This window comes from Lipotes vexillifer, unplaced genomic scaffold, assembly GCF_000442215.2.
Source record: "Lipotes vexillifer unplaced genomic scaffold, Lipotes_vexillifer_v1.1 scaffold521, whole genome shotgun sequence".
Taxonomy (NCBI): domain Eukaryota; kingdom Metazoa; phylum Chordata; class Mammalia; order Artiodactyla; family Lipotidae; genus Lipotes; species Lipotes vexillifer.
Window position 1 is genome coordinate 1,467,856 of NW_006778737.1, and position 26,516 is coordinate 1,494,371.

A 26,516-nucleotide genomic window follows, 5' to 3' on the forward strand; every position below is an offset into this window, starting at 1 on the left:
TTTGCAGGCCAGAAGGAAGTGGAACAATATATTCAAAATGATGAAAGGAAAAAACTACAACCAAGAATACTTTACCTGGCAAGGTTATCTTTCAGATTTATCTCTATCTCTGAAGGAGAGATAAAGAGTTTTACAGACAAGCAAAAAGCAAAAAGAGTTTATCACCACCAAACAGACCTTACAAGAAGTGTTAAAGGGACTTCTTAAAGAAAAAGGAAAAGGCCAAAACTAGAAATTAAAAAATATGAAAGGAAAAATCTCACTGGTAAAGGCAAACATAGAGTAAAAATAGTGGATCAACCACTTATAAATCTAGTAGGAATATTAAAAGACAAAAGTAGTAAAAATCATCTATATCTACAATAGTAGTTATGGCAAAAATTAAAAGATGTCAAATATGATATCAAAAGCATAAAACATTTGGAGGGTTAGTAAAAATGTAAGGTGTTCAAACTTAAGAAATCAACTTAAAATAGACACCTATTTGTTGTTACATATGAACTTCCTGGTAACCAGAAACCAAAAACATAATAGATACACACAAAAAGAGAGAATCATTGGGTCACTGAAAAACTCAAGTAGAAAACTTAAAAATACCTTGAAACAAATGAAAACATAACATTCCAAAATCTATGGGACACAGTAAAAGCAGTTCTAAGAGGAAAGGTTATAGCAAACAAGCCCATCTCAGGAAACAAGAAAATTCTGTCTAACCTTACCCTGAAGGAACTAGGAGAAGAAAAACAAACAAAACCCAAAGATAGTAGAAGGAAGGAAATATTAAAGACCAGAGTGGAAATGAATAAAATAGAAACTAAAAAGAAAAAAGAAAAGATCAGTGAAACTAAGAGCTGGTACTTTTAAAAGATAAACAAAATTGATAAACCTTTAACCAGACTCATTAAGAAAAAAAAAAAAAAGAGGACCAAATAAATAAAATCAGAAATGAAAGAGAAGTTACAACTGACACCATTGAAATACAAAGGATCATAAGAGACTACACAAACAATTACACACCACTAAAATAGACAACCTAGAAAAAAATTAATAAATTCCTAGAAATGTAAAATCTTCCAAGACTGAATCAGGAAAAAACAGAAAATATGAATAGACTGATTACCAGGAATGAAATTGAATTAATAATTTAAAAATGCCTAAAAAACAAAAGTCTAGGCCAGATGGCTTCACAGGTGAATTCTATCAAACAATTAAAGAAGGATTGCCTTTCCTGAAACTATTCCAAAAAATTTGCTGAGAAAGGAATGCTTCCAAACTCATACTACAAGATCAGCACCACCTGGATACCAAAATCAAAGACAACACAAATAAAGAAAATTATAGGCAAATATCACTGATGAACATAGATGCAAAAATCCTCAACAAAATACTAGCAAACTGAATTCAACAATTAATTAAAAGAATCATACATCATGATCAAGTGGGATTTATCCCAAGGATGCATAGATGGTTCAATATCTGCAAATCAATCAATGTGATACACCATATGAAAGAATACAAATCATATGATTATCTCAATAGATGCAGAAAAAGCTTTTGACAAAATTCGACACCTTTTTATAATAAAAACTCTCAACAAAATGGGTATAGAGGGATCATAACTCAACATATTAAAGGTCATATGACAGGCTGACAGATAACATCATACTCAATGGTGAAGAGCTGAAAACATTTCCTCTAAGTTCAGGAACAAGACAAGGCTGCTCATTCTCACTGCTTTTATTCAACATAGTATTGGAAGTTCTAGCCTCAGCAATCAGACAAGAAAAAGAAATAAAAAGAATCCAAATTGGAACAGAAGGAATAAAACTGTCACTATTTGCAGATGACATAATGACATAGAAAATCCTAAACATGCCACCAATAAACTACTAGAACTCATCAATGAATTCAGTAAAGTTACAGGATACCAAATTAACATACAGAAATAGGTTGCATTTCTATACACTAACAATGAACTATCAGGAAGAGAATTTAAGAAAATAACCCCACTTACAATCATATAAAAAAGAATAAAATTCCTGAGAATAAATCTAATTAAGGAGGTAAAAGACCTGGATTCATAAAACTACAAGACACTGAGAAAAGAAATTGAAGGCAACACAAACAGGTGGAAAGATATAACATGCTCATAGATTGGAAGAATTAATATTGTTTAAATAACTATACCCCCCAAGGCAATCTAGATTTAATGCAATCCCTATCAAAATACCAACAGCATTTTTCACAGAACTAGAACAAATAATTCTAAAATTTGTATGAAAATACAAAAGATCCTGAAGAGCCAAAACAATCTTGAGAAGGAAGAACAAAGCTGAAGGTATCAGGGTTTCCCTGGTGGCACAGTGGTTAAGAGTCTGCCTGCCAATGCAGAGGACATGAGTTCAAGCCCTGGTCTAGGAAAATCCCAAATGCCATGGAGCAACTAAGCCCATGTGCCACAACTCTGAAGCCTGCATGCCTACAGCCTGTGCTCCCCAACAAGAGAAGCCACGGCAATGAGAAGCCCACACACGGCAATGAAGAGTAACCCCTGCTTGCCGCAGCTAGAGAAAGCCTGCGTGCAGCAACGAAGACCAAAACAAAACGCAGCCAAAAATACAAAAAAAAAAAAAAAAAAGCTGAAGGTATCATGTTCCCTGATTTCAAACTATACTACAATGATACAGTAATCAAAACAATATAATACTGGCACAAAAATAGACACACAGATCAATGGATCAGAATAGAGAGCCCAGAAAAATAAACCCACACATTTGTGATCAATTAATCTATATTTAATAAGCGACTTGTATCTAGAATATATAAAGAATTTGTACAACTGAATAAAAAGAGGTAAATAATCCAATTTAAAAATGGGCAAAGGATGTGAACACACACTTCTCCATAGAAAACATAGAAATGGCCAATATGCATATGAAAAGATGCTCAGCATCATTAGTTATCAGGTGAATGCAAATCAAAACCACAATGAGACACCTCTTCACACACATTGGGATGGCCATAATCAAAAAGATGGACAGGGCTTCCCTGGTGGCGCAGTGGTTGAGAGTCTGCCTGCCGATGCAGGGGATAAGGGTTCATGCCCCGGTCTGGTGGGATCCCACATGCCACAGAGCAGCTGGGTCCATGAGCCATGGCCACTGAGCCTGTGCATCCGGAGCCTGTGCTCCACAACGGGAGAGGCCACAATGGTGAGAGGCCTGCGTACCGCCAAAAAAAAAAGATGGACAATAACAAGTTGACAAGGATGTGGACAAACTGGAACCCCCATGCATTGCAAGTGGGAACAGTGCAGCCACTTTGGAAGAGTCTGCAGTTCCTCAAAAAGTTAAACATAGAATTACCATGAGACCCTGCAATGTCACTTCTACATATACACCCAAATCAAGTGAAACATATAAGCACACAAAAATTTGTACATAAGTACTCATAGCAACATTACTCATAATGGCTAAAAAGTAGAAACAACACAAATGTCCATTAAGTGATGAATGGATAAACAAAATGTGGTATATCCATATAATGGAATATTATTTATCAATAAAAAAGAATGGGGATTTCCCTGGTGGTCCAGTGGTTAAGACTCCGCACTCCAAATGTGGGAGGCCCAGGCTCAATCCCTGATCAGAGAACTAGATCCCACATGCCATAACTAAGACCTGGTGCAGCCAAAAAAATAAATATTAAAAAAAAGAATGGAGTATGAGGCATATTACCACATGGATTAACCTTGAAAACATGCTAGGGAGAAAGAAGTCAGTCACCAAGGCCATATAACAACATGATTCCATTTACATGAAATCTCTGGAATCAATAAATCCATAGACACAGAAAGTAGATTCATAGGACACCAGGGCCTGGGAGGAGGAGGGAATGGACAGTGACTACTAATGGTCAGGGGCTTACTTTTTGGAGTAAGGAAGTTGTTCTAAAATTAGATAGTGGTGATGATCACACAACTCTGTGAATATTCTAAGAAACCACTGAACTGCATAATTTAAAAGGTGAACTTTTATATGTGAATTATATCTCAATAAATCTATCATTAAAAATGCAAGCCAATAACAAAGAAAAAACAGTAAACTAATGATAAAATAATAAGTACATAACAATTTTTATCCAGATATGAAAGCAATCAACCGGACAGCCTTGTCCACCAGAGGGCAGACAGCAGAAGCAAGAACTACAATCCTGTAGCCTGTGGAATGAAAACCACATTCACAGAAAGATAGACAAAATGAAAAGGCAGAGGACCATGTACCAGATGAAGGAAAAAGATAAAACCCCAGAAAAACAACTAAATGAAGTGGAGATAAGCCACTTTCCAGAAAAAGAATTGAGAATAATGATAGTGAAGATGATCAAGGACCTCGGAAAACGAATGGAGGCAAAGATCGAGAAGATGAAAGAAATGTTTAACAAAGATCTAGAAGAACTAAAGAACAAACAGCTACAAGAATTAAAGAAAAAACAGAGATGAACAATACAATAACCGAAATGAAAAATGCACTAGAAAGGGGCTTCCCTGGCTGGCACAGTGGTTAAGAATCCGTCTGCCGATGCACAGGACATGAGTTCGAGCCCTGGTCCGGGAAGATCCCACATGCCATGGAGCAACTAAGCCCATGTGCCACAACTACTGAGCCTGCACTCTAGAGCCCATGAGCCACAACTACTAAGCCCACGTGCCACAACTACTAAAGCCCTCACGCATAGAGCCCGTGCTCTGCAATGAAGCCACCGCAATGAGAAGCCCACACACTACAAGGAAGAGTAGCCCCCACCCACCACAACTGGAGAAAGCCCATGTGCAGCAATGAAGACCCAACTCAGACAAAAATCAATAAATAAAATAAATATACTTAAAAAAATTCACTAGAAGGAATGAATAGCAGAATAACTGATGCAGAAGAAAGGATAAATGACCTGGAAGACAGAATGGTAAATTCACTGCCGTGGAATAGAATAAAGAAGAAAGAATGTAAAGAAATGAAGACAGTCTAAGAGACCTCTGGGACAACATTAAATGCACCAATATTTGCATTATAGGGGTCCCAGAAAGAGAAGAGAGAGAGAAAGGACCTGAGAAAATATTTGAAGAGATTATAGTCGAAAACTTCCCTAACATGGTAAAGGAAATAAACACCCAATTCCAGGAAGTGCAGAAAGTCCCAGGCAGGATAAACCCAGGAGAAACATGCTGAGACACATAGTAATCAAACTGACAAAAATGAAAGACAAAGAAAAATTATTAAAAACCAAAAGGGAAAAACAACAAATAACATACAGGGAACTCCCATAAGGTTAAAACCTGATATCTCAGCAGAAACCCTACAAGCCAGAAGGGAGTGGCACAATATATTTAAAGTGATGAAAGGGAAGAACCTACAACCAAGATTACTATACCCAGCAAGGATCTCATTCAGATTCAACAGAGAAATCAAAAGCTTTACAGACAAGCAAAAGCTAAGGGAATTCAGCACCACCAAACTACCTCTATAACAAATGTTTAAGGAACTTCTCTAAGTGGGAAATGCAAGAGAAGCAAAGGACCTACACCAAAACAAGTAAGAAAATGGTAATAGGAACATACATATCGATAATTACCTTAAACATGAATGGATTAAGTGCTCCAACCAAAAGACACAGGCTCGCTGAATGGATACAAAAAAAAGACCCGTATATATATGCTGTCTACAAGAGACCCCCTTCATACCTAGGGACACGTACAGACTGAAAGTGAGGGGATGGAAAAAGAAATTCCATGCAAATGGAAATCAAAAGAAAGCTGGAGTAGCAATACTCATATCAGATAAAATAGACTTTAAAATAAAGAATGTTACAAGAGACAAGGAAGGACACAACATAATGATCAAGGGAACAATCAAAGAAGAAGACATAGCAATTATAAATATATATGCACCCAACACAGGAGCACCTCAATACATAAGGCAAATGCTAACACCTATAAAGAGGAAATTGACAGTAACACGATAATAGTGGGGGATTTTAACACCTCACTTACACCAATGGACAGATCATCCAGACAGACAATTAATAAGGAAACACAAGCTTTAAATGACACAATAAACCAGATAGATTGAATTGATATTTATAGGACATTCCATCCAAAAACAGCAGATTACACTTTCTTCTCAAGTGCACATGGATCATTCCCCAGGATAGATCACATCTTGGGTCACAAATCAAGCCTTGGTAAATCTAAGAAAACTGAAATCATATCAAGCATCTTTTCTGACCACAATGCTATGAGATTAGAAATCAATTGCAGGGGAAAGAATGTAAAAAACACAAACACATGGAGGTTAAACAATACATTACTAAATAACCAAGAGATCACTGAAGAAATCAAAGAGGAAATCAAAAAATACCTAGAGACAAATGACAATGAAAACACGACAATCTAAAACCTATGGGATGCAGCAAAAGCAGTTCTAAGAGGGAAGTTTATAGCTATACACCCTACCTCAAGAAACAAGAAAAATCTCAAATAAGCAATGTAACCTTACAACTAAAGGAACTAGAGAAAGAAGAACAAACCAACCCAAAGTAAGTTGAATGAAAGAAATCATAAAGATAAGAGAAGAAATAAATGAAATAGAAACAAAGAAAACAATAGCAAAGATCAATAAAACTAAAAACTGGGTATTTGAGAAGATAAAGAAAATTGATAAACATTTAGCCAGACTCATCAAGAAAAAGAGGGAGAGAACTAAAATCAATAAAATTAGAAATGAAAAAGGAGAAGTTACAACAGACACCACAGAAATACAAAGCATCCTAAGAGTCTACTACAAGCAACTCTATGCCAATAAAATGGACAAACTGGAAAAAATGGACAAATTCTTAGAAAGATATAACCCTCCAAGACTGAACCAGGAGGAAATAGAAAATATGAACAGACCAATCACAAGTAATGAAATTGAAACTATGATTAAAAATCTTCCAACAAACAGAAGTCCACGACCAGATGGCTTCACAGGTGAATTCTATCAAACATTTAGAAAAGAGTTAACACCCATCCTTCTCAAACTCTTCCAAAAAATTGCAGAGGAAGGAACACTCCCAAACTCATTCTACAAGGCCACCATCATCCTGATACGAAAACCAGACAAAGATACTACAAAAAAAGAAAATTACAGACCAATATCACTGATGAATATAGATCAAAAATCCTGAACAAAATACTAGCAAAGAGAGTCCAACAACACATTAAAAGGATCATACACCATGATCAAGTGGGGTTTATCCCAGGGATGCAAGGATTCTTCAATATATGCAAATCAATCAATGTGATAAACCATCTTAACAAATTGAAGGAGAAAAACAATATGATCATTTCAATAGATGCAGAAAAAGCTTTTGACAAAATTCAACACCCATTTATAATAAAAATCCCCAGAAAATAGGCATAAAGGGACCTTACCTCAACATAATAAAGGCCATATATGACAAACCTACAGCCAACATCGTTCTCAATGGTGAAAAACTGAAGAAACCATTTCCTCTAAGATCAGGAACAAGACAAGGTTGTCCACTCTCATCAGTATTCTTCAACATAGTTTTGGAAGTTTTAGCCACAGCAATCAGAGAACAAAAATAAATAAAAGGACCCAAATCGGAAAAGATGAGGTAAATCTGTCACTGTTTTCAGACAACATGATACTATACATACAGAATCCTAAAGATGCTACCAGAAAACTACTAGACCTAATCAATGTATTTGGTAAAGTAGCAGGATACAAAATTAATGCACAGAAACCTCTTGCATTCCTATACACTAATGATGAAAAATCTGAAGGAGAAGTTCAGGAAACACTCCCATTTACCACTACAAGAAAAAGAATAAAATACCTAGGAATAAACCTACCTATGGAGACAAAAGACCTGTATACAGAAAACTATGACACTGATGAAAGAAATTAAAGATGCTACAAACGGATGGAGAGATATACTGTGTTCTTAGACTGGAAAAATCAACATTGTGAAAATGACTATACTACCCAAAGCAATCTACAGATTCAGTGCAATCCCTATCAAACTACCAATGGCATTTTTCACAGAACTGAAACAAAAAACTTCACAATTTGTATGGAAACACAAAAGACCTCAAATAGCCAAAGCAATCTTGAGACAGAAAAATGGAGCTGGAGGAATCAGGCTCCCTGACTTCAGATTATACTACAAAGCTACAGTAAACAAGACAGTATGGTACTGGCACAAAAAGAGAAATATAGATCAGTGGAACACGATAGAAAGCCCAGAGATAAACCCATACACATAAGGTCACCTTATCTTTGATACAGGAGGCAAGAGTATACAATGGAGGAAAGACGGTCTCTTCAATAAGTGGTGCCGGGAAAACTGGACAGCTACATGTAAAAGAATGAAATTAGAACACTACCTAACACCATACACAAAAATAAACTCCAAATTGATTAAAGACCTAAATGTAAAGCCAGACACTTTCAAACTCTTAGAGGAAAACATAGGCAGAGCACTCTATGTTATAAATCATAGCAAGATCCTTTTAGAACACCTCCCAGAGAAATGGAAATAAAAACAAAAATAAACAAATGGGACCTAATGAAACTTCAAAGCTTTTGCACAGCAAAGGAAACCATAAACAAGACGAAAAGACAGCCCTCAGAATGGGAGAAAATATTTGCAAATGAAGCAACTTACAAAGGATTAATCTCCGAAATTTACAAGCAACCCATGCAGCTCAATTTCAAAAAAACAAACAACCCAATCCAAAAATGGGTAGAAGACCTAAACAGACATTCCTCCAAAGAAGATATACAGATTGCCAACAAACACATGAAAGGATGCTCAATATCACTAATCATTAGAGAAATGCAAATCAAAAATACAATGAGGTATCACCTCACACCAGTCAGAATGGCCATCATCAAAAATTCAACAAACAATAAATGCTGCAGGGGGTGTGGAGAAAAGGGAACCCTCTTGCACTGTTGGTGGGAATGTAAATTGATACAGCCACTGTTTAGAATAGTATGGAGGTTCCTTAAAAAACTCAAAATAGAACTACCATATGACCCAGCAATCCCACTACTGGGCATATACCCTGAGAAAACCATAATTCAAAGAGTCATGTACCACAATATTCACTGCAGCTCTATTTACAATAGCCATCGACATGGAAGCAACCTAAGTGTCCATCGACAGATGAATGGGTAATGAAGATGTGGCACATATATACAATGGAATATTACTCAGCCATAAAAAGATACGAAACTGAGTTATTTGTAGTGAGGTGGATGGACCTAGAGTCTGTCATACAGAGTGATTAAGTCAGAAAGAGAAAAACAAATACCATACGCTAAAACATATATATGGAATCTAGAAAAAAAAAAGGTTCTGAAGAACCTAGGGGCAGGACAGGAATAAAGATGCAGATGTAGAGAATGGACTTGAGGACATGGGGAGGGGGAAGGGTAAGCTGGGATGAAGTGAGAGAGTGGCATGGACTTATATATACTACCAAATGTAAAACAGATAGCTAGTGGGAAGCAGCCGCATAGCACAGGGAGATCAGCTCCTCCATACTTTGTGGCCACCTAGAGGGGTGGGATAGGGAGGGTGGGAGGGAGACGCAAGAGGGAAGAGATGTGGGGATATATGCATATGTATAGCTGATTCACTTTTTTATAAAGCAGAAACTAACACACCATTGTAAAGCAATTATACTCCAATAATGATGTTTAAAAAAAAAAGAAGGATCATACATCATGATCAAGTGGGATTTATCCCAGGGATGCAAGGATTCTTCAACATACACAAATCAATCAATGTGATACACCATATTAACAAATTGAAGAATAAAAACATATGATCAGTCTTCCCTGGTGGCACAGTGGTTGAGAGTCTGCCTGCCGATGCAGGGGACACAGGCTCGTGCCCCGGTCCAGGAAGATCCCACATGCCGTGGAGCGGCTAGGCCCGTGAGCCATGGTTGCTGAGCCTGCACATCCGGAGCCTGTGCTCCGCAACAGTAGAGGCCACAACAGTGAGAGGCCTGTGTACCACAAAAAAAAAAAATTCCCAAAAAAAAAAAAAAAAAAAAAGCCATATGATCATCTCAATAGAGGCAGGAAAAGGTTTCGACAAAACTCAACACCAATTTATGATAAAAACTCTCCAGAAAGTGGGCATAGAGGGAACCTACCTCAACATAATAAAGGCCATATATGACAAACCCACAGCAAACACTATTCTCAATGGTGAAAAACTGAAAGCATTTCCTCTAAGATCAGGGACAAGACAAGGATGTCCACTCTCACCACTATTATATTCAACATGTTTGGAAGTCCTAGCCACGGCAATCAGAGAAGAAAAGAAATAAAAGGAATACAAATTGGAAATGAAGAAGTAAAACTGGATCACTGTTTGCCAATGACATGATACTATACATAGATAAGCCTAAAAATGCCAGCAGAAAACTACCAGAGCTAATCAATGAAGTTGATAAAGTTGCAGGATACAAAATTAATGCACAGAAATCTCTTGCATTTCTACACACTAACAATAAAAGATCAGAAAGAGAAATTAAGGAAACAATCCCATTCACCTTTGGAACAAAAAGGATAAAATACCTAGGAATAAACCTACCTAAGGAGGTAAAAGACCTGTACTCAGAAAACCATAAGACTCTGATGAAAGAAATCTAAGATGACACAAACAGATGGAGAGACATACCATATTCTTGGATTGGAAGAATCGATATTGCTAAAATGACTATACTACCCAAAGCAATCTACAGATTCAATGCAATCCCTATCAAATTATCAATGGCATTTTTTACACAACTACAACAAAAAATATTCTAATTTTTACGGAGACACAAAAGACCCCAAATAGCCCAAGCAATCTTGAGGGAAAAAAACGGAGCTGGAGGAATCAGACTCCCCAACTTCAGACTGTACTACAAATCTACAGTAATCAAGACAATATGGGGCTTCCCTGGTGGCGCAGTGCTTGAGAGTCCGCCTGCCGATGCAGGAGACGCGGGTTCGTGCCCCGTTTCGGGAAGATCCCTCATGCCGCGGAGCGGCTGGGCCCGTGAGCCATGGCCGCTGAGCCTGCGCGTCCGGAGCCTGTGCTCCGCAAATGGGAGAGGCCACAGCAGTGAGAGGCCCGCATAACGCAAGGAAAAAAAAAAAAAAAAAAAAAAGACAATATGGTACTGGCACAAAAAGAGAAATATAGATCAATGGAACAGGATAGAAAGCCCAAAGATAACCCACACATCTATGGTCAACTAATCTATGACAAAGGAGGCAAGGATATACCATGGAGAAAAGACAGTCTCTTCAATAAGTGGTGCTGGGAAAACTGGACAGCTACATGTAAAAGCATGAAATTAGAACACTCCCTAACACCATACACAAAAATAAACTCAAAAAAGGGCTTCCCTGGTGGTGCAGTGGTTGAGAATCTGCCTGCCAATGCAGGGGCATGGGTTCGTGCCCCGGTCTGGGAAGATCTCACATGCCGTGGAGTGGTTGGGCCCATGAACCATGGCTGCTGCGCCTGCGCGTCCAGAGCCTGTGCTCCACAACGGGAGAGGCCACAACAGTGAGAGGCCTGCGTACCGCACACACAAAAAAATCTCATAATGGATTAAAGACCTAAATATAAGACTGGACACTATAAAACTCTTAGAGGAAAACATAGGAAGAACACTCTTTGACGTAAATCACAGCAAGATCTTTTTTGATCCACCTCTTAGAGTAATGGAAATAAAAACAAAAATAAACAAATGGGACCTAATGAAACTTAAAAGCTTTTTCACAGCAAAGTAAACTATAAACAAGATGAAAAAGCAACCCTCAGAATGGGAGAAAATATTTGCAAATGAATCAACAGACAAAGGATTAATCTCCAAAATATATGAAAAGCTCATGCAGCTCAATATTAAAAAAACAAACAACCCAATCAAAAAATGGGTAGAAGACCTAAATAGATTTGTCCAAAGAAGACATACAGATGGCCAAGAGGCATATGAAAAGCTGTGCAACATCACTAATTATTAGAGCAACGCAAATCAAAACTACAATGAGGTATCACCTCACACCAGTCAGAATGGCCATCAGTAGAAAATCTACAAACAATAAATGCTGCAGGGGGTGTGGAGAAAAGGGGACCCTCTTGCACTGTTGGTGGGAATGTAAATTGATACAGCCACTATGGAGAACAGTGTGGAAATTCCTTAAAAACCTAAAAATAGAATTACCATATGACCCAGCAATCCCAGTACTGGGCATATACCCTGAGAAAACCATAATTCAAAAAGACACATGCACCCCAATGTTCATTGCAGCACTATTTACAATAGCCAGGACATGGAAGCAACCTAAATGCCCATCGACAGACGAATGGATAAAGAAGAGGTGGTACATATATACAATGGAATATTACTCAGCCATAAAAAGGAACGAAATTGGGTCATTTGTAGAGACGTGGATGGACCTAGAGACTATCATACAGAGTGAAGTAAGTCAGAAAGCAAAAAACAAATATCGTATATTAACACATATATGTGGATTCTAGAAAAATAGTACAAATGAACTGGTTTGCAAGGCAGAAATAGAGACAGAGATGTAGAGAACAAACCTATGGACACCAAGGGGGGGAAGGGGGAGTGGTGGGATGATGGGAGATTGGGATTGACATATATACACTAATATGTATAAAATACATAAGTAATAAGAACCTGCTATATAGTAAAATAAAATAAAATAATTTAAAAAAAGAAAGCAAACAACCAACATTATCCAGCAATGACTTTGTTTCCAGTATCATATTATAGAGCACTGTTTCCCCAAATTTTGGGTTTTACAGCAGACGTTAATAAAAATTATTTAAAAACTTGGGGGAAAAGAGGGATGTGGTATGTCCTTTCAATGCCATATGGGGTACAGAGCCACCTAAGGAAAATTTAACTGTTTAAAGAGTGTATTTTGTTCAACTCACTGTTTACTACTTAAAGTCCCAGACTGAGAAATTACATGTTAACTTGTAGATTTGATCAGTAGAAATGCAAGTAATTTCTGTCTAATAAGAAGGATAATTCCAAATGTTACAGTTTATTGTCCTGTATGACATTAACCAACCTTATATCACTACTAGCAACTTTTGCCAACATTCCTTTACTAAATTGTCTATAAATACTCAGCCCCTCAAATGCTCTTTGAACCAGCCTTACCACATTAGTGGTTCTCCCATTAATTAATAAATAGAATAAAATATTTGTCACATGTTCATTTTTATTTTTGTATGACAGTCATGTTTTCATGTTTTTTGTAAATAATAATTAAGAAGGTAAATTTTTTTAAATTGGAGAACCATAGACTTAGGTTTACTCTAGTTGCTATATATATTTTTTTTTAATTTATTTATTTATTTATTTATTTTTGGCTGCGTTGGGTCTTTGCTGCTGCGGTGGTACATGGGCCCCTCACTGTGGTGGCTTCTTTTGTTGTGGAGCATGGGCTCTAGGCAGCAGGCTCAGTAGTTGCAGTGCACGGGCCCAGCTGCTCCGCAGCATGTGGGATCCTCCCGGACCAGGGCTCGAACCCACGTCCTGCGCACTGGCAGGCGGACTCCCAACCACTGCACCACCAGGGAAGTCCCTAGTCACTCTATTTTAAATAGATAATGGGGTAGGGGTTGGGGCAAAGGTAGAAGCAGGGAGTCCCAACAGGACTTTTTTGTAGAAATCCATGTAAAAGAAGATGTAATTTGGACCAGATTGGTGTCACTGGGAAAAATGAATTTTGAGTTTGCCATGTGTACTGGACATCCAAGGGAAGATTACAAGAAGGAAGTTATAGATATGAACCTTGGGTTTGGAAGAAAGGTCTGGACTGGAGTTAAACATTTGGGAGTTGCTAGCATATAGATGGTATTTAAAGTCACCTACATTTTTGATGAGATTGATGAAATCATCAAGACAGTGAGGGTAGAAAAAGAAAAGGACCAATGACTTAGCCCTAAGACTTTCCAACATTAAGAGGCTAAAAAGAATAAGAAGAGAATAGCAAGGATGGGAATACCCTGGCAGTCCAGTGGTTAGGACTCTGTGCTTCCACTGCAGAGGGCATGGGTTCTATCCCTGGTCGGAGAACTAAGATTCCACATGCTGTGGCCAAAAAAAAAGGAAAGAAAAGAAAAGAAAATAGCAAGGAAAAAAATTTAGTGATACTACTAGTAGTATGGGACAATTTGTTTATCTTCCACCTCAAGATGACTTTCAGAGTACATGATGACACACTGCTATGAAGATAGGAATAATGGATGGTGCTGATAAGAAAGGAAAGGAGAAATATCATTTAAATAAATTTAAAAATGACCAAAGGCGTGCTTCCCTGGTGGCGTAGTGGTTGAGAGTCCGCCTGCCGATGCAGGGGACACGGGTTTGTGCCCCGGTCCGGGAAGATCCCACATGCCATGGAGTGGCTGGGCCCGTGAGCCATGGCCGCTGAGCCTGCACGTCCGGAGCCTGTGCTCCGCAACGGGAGAGGCCACAACAGTGAGAGGCCCACGTACCGAAAAAAGAAAAAAAAAAAAAAAAAAAAAAAAAAGACCAAAGGCTTAAATGTTAACAATAAACTATAATTAAATCCCTAACTAGGCTGATTAAGAAAAAAGAAAGAAAATTAAAATTATTAACATTTGGAATGAAAAAGGAGTTATCCCTATAGATTCCACCAACATTAAAAGATAATAAATAAATATTATGAGTAACTTTATGGCAATAAATTTAACAACTTTAGAAAATGGAAAAATTCCTTGAAAAATACAATTTACCAAAATTGACACAAAATTAACACAAATCTGAATATTCCTATATCTATTTTAAAAATTAAAACTGTTTTCAAAATCCTTCCCATGAAGCTCCAGGTCAATGGTTTCACTAGCAAATGTTTCTCTAAAATATTTAAGAAAGAGATAATAACAATTTTATACAAAACTCTTTTGGAAAATAGAGATAAAACTTCCCATTTGTTTCATAAGGCCAACATAATCCTGACAGCAAAACCTGACAAAGATACTACAAGAAAAGAAAATTAAGACCAACATTGCTTCTGAACATAATCTCAAAAATCTTCAATAAAATATTAACATACTATTAATATTAACATACAAAGCCTAATCTCCCTAGTCCTGTTTCCAGGACTAGAAATCAGTAAGAAAAAGACTATTAATTCAATTAAAAAATAGACAAGAAGACCAAATAGTTCACAGGCAAAGAAATACAAAATATTCTTAAATATATTAATTTAGGCTTAACATTTTATGTAATAAGAAAAATGAAATTCTTCTAGCAGATTAACAAACACCCAAGTTTGATGATATTCTGTTGTCAAGGTTGGTGAGAGTACATACTGGTAAAACCCATACAGAAGGTAACAACTGTAGATTTTAACCTGGAATTTACTCTTTGGCAATTTACCTTACAGTCACACCTTCACACACAGAAATTTTACACCAATATATAGTATTTATAGGTGTAAAAAAGAATGAAAACACCCTATATACAATAAGAAAAGGTCTCCAAGATAAATTAAAACGGAGGGAAATAATATAAATGGTATGCTATTTTTTTTCAGTACGCTATTTTTATGTAAAAAGATGGAAGGATTAGAATATATATTCACATTGTTATACATGTAAAAATACTCTGAAGTATATAACAGAAAGTAGTAACATGGATAACCTAATAACAGGTGAGAAACACAGCAAGGAGACCATTCAGGTATATCTTTTTAAATTTTTAAACCATGCAAATTTATTAAATATTGAAAAAAAATTTAAGTAGCTACTTTAAAAAATTTTTCAGGCAGCTCATAGCATATCTGAGAGTGCTAGACACAGACAGGAACAATGTTGAAAAGCAGAGTTTGCACTCTGAGCATGCCGACAGTGGAAACTTGGCACTACCACTAGAACCACTGCCAGTACTGCCTTGGGAACTTAGATGTATTATTTACTGTCACAAAAACTGTTATTATCATCTATTTATAAATGAGGTGACTGAGGCATGAGAAGTTAAATATCTTGCACAAGTGGCATATTGCCATTACCAAGCGCAGAATTGTGATATAAACCTACGTAGTGTGACTCCAAACCTTTCTCAGCTAATTGGTACCCTGGGTTGCTGCCCATAGTATAGGCTAATTTGTTTATTCTAGTAATTTTTTACCCTCTTCAAATCATTGTAACTGGTCATTACAGTCTTTTCTATTTGTTAAGTATTGTTCTATGAAGGGATTGATTTTGATGCCATCATCAGGAAAGAATAAAGCATGTATTAATAGGTCAAGTTTTCTGGATTCAGCTTTGATTTTACTTTCCAGTTTTTCCATTTCTCTTCACTAGCACTTGATGCAAACAACTCTACCAGGGCTTTTTAAAATGTCATTAAATGTGTTTATACCTTAATAACTTTTATCTGCTCCATTACTGCAGTGCACATAGTAATAGTAGGATTCTCTTTTGGTTCTTCTTCAAGTTTCTCTTCTCCCAGAGATCGTCTTTTTGCTGCCTTTCTTTTTTCTTGTAATTCCTTCTTTTGCTTTGTTTGGAAAAATTTCAGAGTCTTAAAAATTTCTCGGGAAAATTCATCTACATCAGCTTCCATGCTTTCCCCATTAAGGTCCAAAAACCCTCCATCCATCCACCTGAATTGAAAGAAAAAGTAATATTAAACTCAGAGGGGCTTCCCTCGTGGCGCAGTGGTTAGGAATCTGCCTGCCAATGCAAGGGGACACAGGTTTGACCCCTGGTCCAGGAAGATCCCACATGCCGTGGAGCAATTAAGCCTGTGTGCCACAACTACTGAGTCTGTGCTCTAGAGCCCATGAGCCACAAGTACTGAAGCCTGCACACCTAGAACCCGTGCTCCACAACAAGAGAAGCTGCTGCAATGAGAAGCCCGCACATCACAATGAAGAGCAGCCCCCGCTCGCCGCAACTAGAAAAAGCCTGCATGCAGCAATGAAGACCCAACACAGTCAAAAATAAACAAATAAATAAATAACTTTATTTTTAAAAAAAAGACTAAGGAAGAATGATTAAAAACAGAATTAAAATTAAGTGAAAAAAATTGGATATTTTAATTAAAAAAATATTAAACTCAGAGACTTCTGGTGTGTGAAAAGGCCTTAGAGATTCTCTAGGCTAGGCCCTTCATTTTATAATAGAAACAACTGAGAACAAGAGCAATTAACAGTTTTTCTCAGTCACACAGATAGAATGATGACAGACAATACTAAAACCACAATTTCAGCTATGCTGCATGTGCAAAAATATGAATCAGACTGTAAACGGACAACTAACAGTATCCAGATGAAATGCTGATTTGACTCCATACTTCTAATTCTTAGTGTCAAATGAATGAGTCAAATGAATTAATTGCATTAAAAAATGAATCAACTCTGGAAAACCCAGGTGAGACTTTAGATATTATATTAGTAAGGCTAGGTGGTGCCTTAGCAATATTTGATGCTTCTATATAATATTCGGTTTCTCTTTCAAATGGACAGATAAATCCTACTTTTAAACACCTAGCCAACAACAACAAAAATCAATGTATATTTTATAAATCTTTTTATATCTTTACTTAATTTTTTATTACATTACCAGAAATTACCGTTTTTCTGTTCGTTGCCACTTCAAAACTAAATTAAAAAACTTCTGATAGGGCTCAATGTTAACTTTTAATTTATCCAGTTCAGGATATTTTGTCAGTTCCCATCTGAAAAGTTCCTCTTCTTTATTAATAAATTGAACTGCTTCTTCAGATTCCTGAATACGTTTTTGTAGTTGTCTTACATCTGTCACATACTGAAAGCAAATAATTTTTTATTTCAAGAAATACCCAAGAAATGTTATAAAAATAAAATTATATAATACTGCATAGGCTATGTCCTTGCATTTATATAGCAACTTTAAACATCAACTTCACAACATCACCATGACACAGAGCAAAAGGTATGGCTATGTCTATCTTACAAATAGAAAACTAAATCACAAAAAAAGATTACATAATTAGCAGCAGTCCCAGGCCTAAGAGTCAGGCCTCTGTTTGCCTTAGTAAGCACAGGTTTTTCTATATTATAGAAACATGTCCTGTATTAATCTACCAGCCTGCCATAGCTACTGTCTATATTTATCAGACCTGCTGCATGCGGTCCAGTTCTGCAAATTCTGCAAACTCTTCCATGCGGCGTGATTCCTTTTCTATTTCCAAAATCAGTTTCTCTCTCTTTTCTATTAGCTCATTTTCTTTTTTATGTTTAGCATTCTCAAGGAGCTTTAAAAAAAAATTAATCATGTTAACTATTTTGTTACAAAGCAAAGAATTATCAAATCAGAAATCCGAATGCTTTATACAGTAACAAAAAACATCAGCGAAGTAAAAATAAAACATTGTACAAAAATAAAACTGACTGATATAAAAATGAAAAGAATAATAAACCACAAAACCACACAGAAAAACTTTCCTATATCTCCGAAGTGACTGTAACAATTCTTATTTATTAAATAGATACTTTAACTATTTAACAGATTCTGGGAAAATAATAAAAGCTACCATATATTGAGCACTTGTTATGTCAAGATTTATTAAACACTCTACCTATATTACCACAAGTATTAGTATCCTCATTTCAGAGGTAAAGAAATTTAAGCATATAGAGGTTAAGAGGCATGTCCAATGTCACAAAATCATAAAAGTCAAAATCTGGATTAGAACTCTGGCTTATCTAACTGAAGTCCATGCTTTTCATTACTACTATACCATCTTACTTCCCAGTTTAGGAGAAACTAGTTTACATTAGGACTTTTTCAAAATCTGAACTATATTCAGTCTTATATAAAATCCTGAATCTGCTACTTCTTCCTGGGAAAGTTACTTAACTTCTCTGAAACTCATTTTTCTCATCTATGAAATGGGGAAAATAGGAGCACCTGGGATTTTTGTGAGTATTAAATGATTTAATAGCACAGAGATTACAATTATTATTATTAATTTGTAAATAGTTCTGACTTTTTTAATGTCAGTCCCACTTTTTTTTTTTTTTTTTTTTTATTGACATTATTGTGCTATCTTTAAGAAGCTTAACCAGGAAATATCTATAAATTGAATTTTTAAGAGGCCTACAAAATGACATCTGTTGTTTTTTTGTTGTTGTTGTTGTTGTTTTTGCGGTACGCGGGCCTCTCACTATTGTGGCCTCTCCCGTTCCGAAGCACAGGCTCCGGATGCGCAGGCCCAGCAGCCATGGCTCACGGTCCCAGCCGCTCCGCGGTATGTGGGAATCCCCCCCGGATCGGGGCACGGAACCCGTGTCCCCTGCATCGGCAGGAGGACTCTCAACCACTGCGCCACCAGGGAAGCCCTGTCAGTCCCACTTTTTACAACTTTGTGGGTTAAGCCTAAGCCTGCAGGGCCATAAATGTGGCTAACCCCAAAATCATACTGACACATGAAGTTACTTTTTAAAGGTAGATGGCAAGTATGTAGGAAAATTAAATGAACACTGTGCTTAAAATATCATAATACAAAAATACATATTGAAAAATATATTCACCTCATCATTTTCATCAAAGATGGGATTAATTTTCCAAGGCCACATAAGGACAGCTGAATTTAAAGCTAAGTCTTCTGGAGGAAATAGAAATACATCTAAAAAGTAACTCATCCAGCGTTTGGATTCCTACAGAAGAAACTCCAGATATATTAAACCACATAGAAAATCTAAAGCATTATGAAAAAGAGAACCAATAACAATTTCTAATACTCTCTCAAATTTCAATCTGACTCAGATTATTAACTGATATTTCATATTACCCAAACCACATGGGTATTTCAATAACTGTAGGGTTATTTATTTGGCTTCATACCACACAATTGCAGATTTTTATACCAGAAATAAAGCTTTTTAAAAGTTTTCACTTGCAGTTGACTTAACAGAAAGGTACTCTTGAGTCTCCATGTAGATGACTGAAAATGATGATGAAATATGCAGCTTTTGTTCAGCAACCATTTAAATGTTTTTCTTTTCAAAGATTTTACATTTTTTATTCTTATGTATTTAATTTTTGAATCTTTGTTGAGAAAGATTTTAGCATCTTTTATTTTGTTTTGCATTTTCAGTGACAGTACCACTTTTTTTGCCTACCATTAGCATACAGCAATTGTCTAGAAAGAGTTTAGGGGTGAATGGCAAAACCAAAACAAAACAAAACAAAAACCTTTAAAACCAATAGATTTACCTGAATAGAGAGGTTGAATATCTTTACCCTCTATAGCTTACATATTTGCTGTATATGTATATAATATATATAATATGCAGAATGCATCATATATGTATTATGTTGCATGTAGAAATTAACCTAATAAAATCTGATTCATGTAAACAATTATATTAATAGATTAAAGGAGAAAAAGCATAAGATCACCCCAATAGATGCAAAAAAAAAAAAAAAGATAAAATTCAACATGCATTCACAGTAATGTTTTTCACTTAACTTTTATTGGAGTATAGTTGATTTATAATATTTTGTTAGTTTCTGCTGTACAGCAAAGTGAATCAGTTATACATATACATAGATCTACTCTTGTTTAGATCCCATTCCCATATAGGTCATTACAGAGTATTGAGTAGAGTTCCCTGTGCTATACAGTAGGTTCTTACTAGTTATCTATTTTATATATAGTAGTGTGCATATGTCAATCCCAATCTCCAAATGCATCTTCCCCACCCTCCCACAGAAGAGAATTTACTAATCTGATAAGGGAACCTATAAAAAACCTATAGCAAATTTCATACTTAACAGTGAAATCTTGAAGCCTTTCCCTTTGAGATTGGGATCAAGATGACTTCTATTCAACATTGTACTAAAGATCCTAACCAGTCCATTGTAGCAAAGAAAATAAAGTTTTGGAAATGTGTAATGTTTGATAAGAACAAAACCAAAACTGTCATTAACTACTAGTTATAAAATAGTATATGTAGACATTCCAAAAGCATCTTCGGATTAACTGTCAAAATTAAAAAGAGAAAAAATATATATAAATTTTAAAGTTATTTAAATAAAAAAATTTTAATTAAGAAAAAATTTAGTGATAGCTATTACTTTGCATATAAAATAAATTTTATATTATAGTCAAAGTATAAAATAAATATCCATAAGTTCATATAAATAAATGATTGAATAAATTAATAAGCAGGGGAGAAGAAACAAGTCTCCTATGCAGAATAATTCCAAATAAATAATGTAGCTACTCTACTCTAAAGGAGGAAAGCACAACTCCCGGTTCTTAAGTGTGGATGCATACAGTGACTTCCTTCCAAAGAAGACAGTATGGAAAGGGGGAGAAAAGAGTGGAGAGACATGATAAACACTACTTCTGCCTGGTGATCAAGCTCAACATCAAATGCCATGTTGATAATATGTATCCTTGAGATGATGTGATGAAAATGGCACTTTTCCTTTGTGATTCTCCTCCAAAAAACCGACTACCCTGTTCTAATCATGAGAAAAATATCAGACAAATTCCTACTTCTCAAAACTATCAAGAACATCAAAAGCAAGGAAAACCTAAGAAACTCTCAGAGCCAAGAGAAGCCTAAGGATACATGACAACTAGATACAATGTGGTATCTCAGATGAGTTCCTGAGATAGAAAAAGGGCTTTCAGTAAAAACTAAGGAAATCTGAATAAACTATGGACTTTAGTTAATAATATATCAATATTGGTTTATTAATTATAACAAATGTACCATATTAGTGTAAGATGTTAATAATGAGAAAATTGAGTGTGTGAGGATGTGTGTGTAATATGGGAACTCTCTGTACTATCTACTAGGTTTTTTTGTAAATCTAAAACTATTTTTTTAAAGTCTATTAATATAAGTTAATTGTACTTTTATATTCAAGTAACTAAGATAAGATGAACAATTTAAGGTATAATTTAATATAACATTAAAAGATATCAAGTACCTGAAAATATAACTAACAAAAGATGTGCAGGACCTCTACAGAGAAAATTATAAAATATTAAGAGATGTTAAAGAAGAGGTAAATGAATAAAAGATATATCATGAACTGGAAGACTCCACAGTGTATGTACTGATTCTCTCCATCTATTTAATGCATTTCTAATAAAAATTCCAACAGAATTTTGCAGAATGTGAAAAACTGATTCTAAAATTTATATTGGAAAGATGCTAATTCTCTACGTTTATTATCAATTTTATGCAATCTCAGTGAAAATCCCAAAACATTATTTTATGAGCTGTGATCATCTAATTCTAAAATTTATATGAAAATACTAATAGCCAAGAGCAAACAAGAAACTTGATGAAGAATAGAGTGGGAGGACATGCTCTACCGGGAATCAAGAATTATTATTGCTATTACAATTAAGCTGTTGTAATTAAGTCAGTGTGGTATTGATACAAGGATAGACAAAAGGCCAATAAAACAGAATAGAATGTCTTAAAACAGATCTGCACATATAGGGACACTTGATATATAATAGAGATGGCACTGCAGAGCAGTGGGGAAAGTATAGGGTCTTCAATAAATATGTAACTGCTCATGCATATGAAAATGTAATTAAATAGGACCTCACATCATTCACAGAAATAAAATTCAGGGAGACTGAAAATCTAAACCTGAAAGGCAAAACTAAACAGCTTCCAGAAAAGGACACAAGAAAAAAATCTTGATGACCCTGGGTAGAAAAGGATTTCTTAAACAAGACACAGAAAGCACTAGCTGTAGAAAAAAAAAAAAAAAAAAAAAAAAAAAAAATTGCTCCATTTGACTACATTAAAATTAAGAACTTCCATTCATCAAAACACCATTAAAGACTGAAATAAATTACAGAGTGAAGGAAAGGATATTTATCAATAATATATTCAAAACTACTACACTGAACTATACACTTAAAAATGGTAAAGATGGTAAACTTTATGTTATGTATATCTTACCACAATTTTTTAAAAACGACTATAAATCAATTAGAAAAGGACACACAATCCAAAAGAAAAATAGGTAAAAGACATGTACTGGAGTGAAATACTACACAGCCATAAAAAAGAATGAAATTTTCCCATTTGTAACAATATGGATGGACTTGGAGTGTATTATGCTAAGTGAAATAGAGAGAAAGAAAGCCAGATAGAGAAAGAAAAATACTGAATGATATCACTTATATGTGGAATCTAAAAAATACAACAAACTAGTGAATATAACAAAAAAAGGAACGGATTCACAGATTTAGAGAACAAACCAGTGATTACCAGTGGGGAGGGGGAAGGGGGAGAGGCATTATAGGAGTATGGGATTAAGAGGTACAAACTATTATGCATAAAATAAGCCACAAGGATATACTGTACAACACAGGAAATAGAGCCAATATTTTATAATAACTATAAATGGAACATAAGCTTTAAAAATTGCACATCACTATAGTGTACACCTGTAACTTATATAATATTGTACATCAACTATACTTCAATTTTAAATATAAACAAATAGATAAATAAAAATTTAAAAATAAAATTTTCTTTTAATTTTTTTAAAAAACAAATACTAGTATTTCACAAAAGAGGAGCTCCAAATGGTCAATAAGCATATGAAAAGTGTTCAGTTCATTTTTTTTCAGGAAAATGCAAATTAAAAATACAGTAACCTCCACCCAACAGACTGGCAAAATTTTAAATATCTCACAATAACAGGTATGGATAAGGATATAAAACAACAGGACTCTTAAACACTGCTGATAGGAGTATAAAATTGGAATTACTTTAGAAAAGAGTTTTGCCTTAGCTAGTAAAGGTGAAAATAAGTATATCTTATAACACCTGGAAGAAATGCATAAATATACGCACCAGCGTACACATACAGAAATGTTCCCAGAAGCATTGCTTTTAGTAGCAAAAGTAGAAACAACCCAACTATCCAGAACAGTAAAATTAAAATAATAAATTATCCTATGGTTATATAATATGAATACCAGACATCAGTGAAAATAAATGAAAGTTAAGGAACAATGACATTACTAACATAATGTTGACAAGACACAAAAGAATAGAAATAGTATGATTCTATTTATATAAAGATCAAAATGAAACAAAAATTAGCTATATTGATTAGGAATGCATATTTAGATGGTAAAACTACAAAGAAGAGCAGGAAATGACTACTATAAAAGTCAGGATAGTGTTCACATCCAGAAAAAGACAGGAGATTGTAATGGGCTTCTAGGGTGTTGACAAGCTTCTATTTCTTTCCCTGGATGATAATTACTGGATGTTTACTTTATAACATTTTAAATTGTACAATTTATGTTTTATGCAATTTTTGGTGTGTGTTGTATTTTACTTTTTTTTTTTCCTTTCTGCCATGCCGTGCGGCATGTGACATCTTAGGTCCCCGACCAGGGATCAAACCCATGCCCCCTGCGGTGGAAGCGCGGCATCTTAACCACTGGATCGCCAGGGAAGTCCCTATATTTCACATTTTTAAACAAAAATCAGAGTACAATATAGGTGTATAGGTATATAACCTTGTGGTGGGGAAAGTATAAGCATATGTACTACTAAATGTAGAAACTATAAAAGAAAATATTTTTTTAAACCTTTGTTAAGGATGCACACATGGTGGAACTAAAGAAAAATAAAAAAGATTACTGTAGAAACCAAGTCGACACCTCTAGGAGGTAAAGGAAGGGAAGTAGTTATGGTCAGATAGTCATACACAGAGAGTTTCTAGGGTGCTGGCAATATCCTATTTCTTGACCTTGGTGGTGGCAACATAGGTGTTCACTTTATAACTTTGTTTTTTTTTATATAACTTTGTTTAACTATATGTTTTATATACTTCCAATATGTTTATAATATTTCACAATGAAAAAAATATTTTAAAATATGTAAATTTAAAAATTCTTACCTTGATCCGTGAAACCAACTCATTAATTCTTACAGTCCGGGCTTTTTCTACATAAGATATGAGCTCCATCATCTCTTCTGTTGTCTCAGGGACTTTTAATGCATGCTCTTTAATTGCTTCAAATTCACTGCAAATACTGACATAATACCCTGCTTTATTATAGTTAAAGTAATTAAAGCTCTATCACACTAAAAAAAAATTATTATGATTACTATAAAATAGGAACTGTGATCCTAAAAAAATTGTTTAATTCACTAATATATCTTAAAATATTTAAGCATAACTTATCTGACATAATTCAGGATACATCATACATCTATAAAATCTATAAAATTAAAGTAACATGAACTAGTTCATGGCAGAGACAGGATTCAAATCCAGGTCTCTCTGATTCCAAGGCACATAATTCTCTTACATTGTTTCTGGGAAAATAAACATAATGGCTAACATTTCTTGAGTACTATGTTCCAGGCACTGTGCTAGGTGATTTATATAAATATTAGTTTTAATCCTTATAGAAGTTGCAAACTAAAAGTCCTCTGGAGCCAGACAGGTAACAAATAAGTTAAATTATTTAGAGGACCAGTTGCTTGAGCACTGGATGAACAAACCAGAGGCCATTCTCCCTGTCAAAGGGAAAGTTTCATCTCAACTCCATTTACCACTATAGGCCTAATGTGGCATGGTCTTCCCACTTTTTCAAGAAAAGTAAGAGATCTGGCGAGAGAGAGAGAGAGAGAGAGAGTGTGTGTGTGTGTGTGTGTGAAAACTCCTAATTTTGAAATGTTGATAGCAAATTCAAAATTAGTTTAAACAAAATAAAAAACAATGTAAGACAAATAAAACACATTTGCATGACACATTCAGCTAGTAGGCCACTAGTTCATGAATCCAATCTATAGCCATCCTGCCAACTAGGTATTACTGTCTCCATTTTACAGATGCAAAAAATAAACTAGGTGACACAATAAGTCAATATCGTGGTCAGGAATGATCCCAGATCTTCCCAATATCACTGAAAGTCTATGGTTTTTTTCATTACCATGCAACCTGTATCCAAAAGCTGATATATGTCCATTTCTTTTTTTAAAAAAATCCTGGGTTACCTCAAAACTAGTCTCAAACAGTATCAAACGAAAAGAAACCAAACCAACAAGATTATAAAGAAACCCTCTTAGGAAGTAGCTATGGAGAAAAACTTACAAGTACTTATATTTTAATCTTTTATTTTTAAACAAGAATTGTTACTAGCAAACTATTTCTTTTAGCCCTATAATTCTGAGTTTGGCAACTAATTCTACTCACCTTTCATTTTCTTTCCTATGTTTTGAAGCTATGTCATTTAGTAATATGTTTGCAAAGGCTTTTGCTTTGTTTATTAGGCCTGTCTTCAAATCTTCACAATCCAAACGGACCATAGGAAAATGAACCCACTGAGGCAAAAGCATTATTTCTGAAGCAAGACTGAGAAATTTCCCTAC

General features: G+C 35.2%; 1 protein-coding gene across 1 annotated transcript in view; it reads right to left on the reverse strand.

Moving 5' to 3' along the window:
• The window catches only part of DNAH12 (dynein axonemal heavy chain 12), a 222,311-nt gene that overhangs the window by 141,851 nt on the left and 53,944 nt on the right, over positions 1–26,516 (reverse strand). The window contains exons 11-16 of the mRNA XM_007451772.1: positions 26,341–26,512; positions 25,036–25,171; positions 19,662–19,787; positions 18,248–18,382; positions 17,720–17,913; positions 16,505–16,748 (exon numbers count right to left, since the gene is read on the reverse strand). Coding sequence (XP_007451834.1) covers positions 16,505–16,748; positions 17,720–17,913; positions 18,248–18,382; positions 19,662–19,787; positions 25,036–25,171; positions 26,341–26,512 — 1,007 coding nt within the window. The remainder of the gene's footprint in view (positions 1–16,504; positions 16,749–17,719; positions 17,914–18,247; positions 18,383–19,661; positions 19,788–25,035; positions 25,172–26,340; positions 26,513–26,516) is intronic.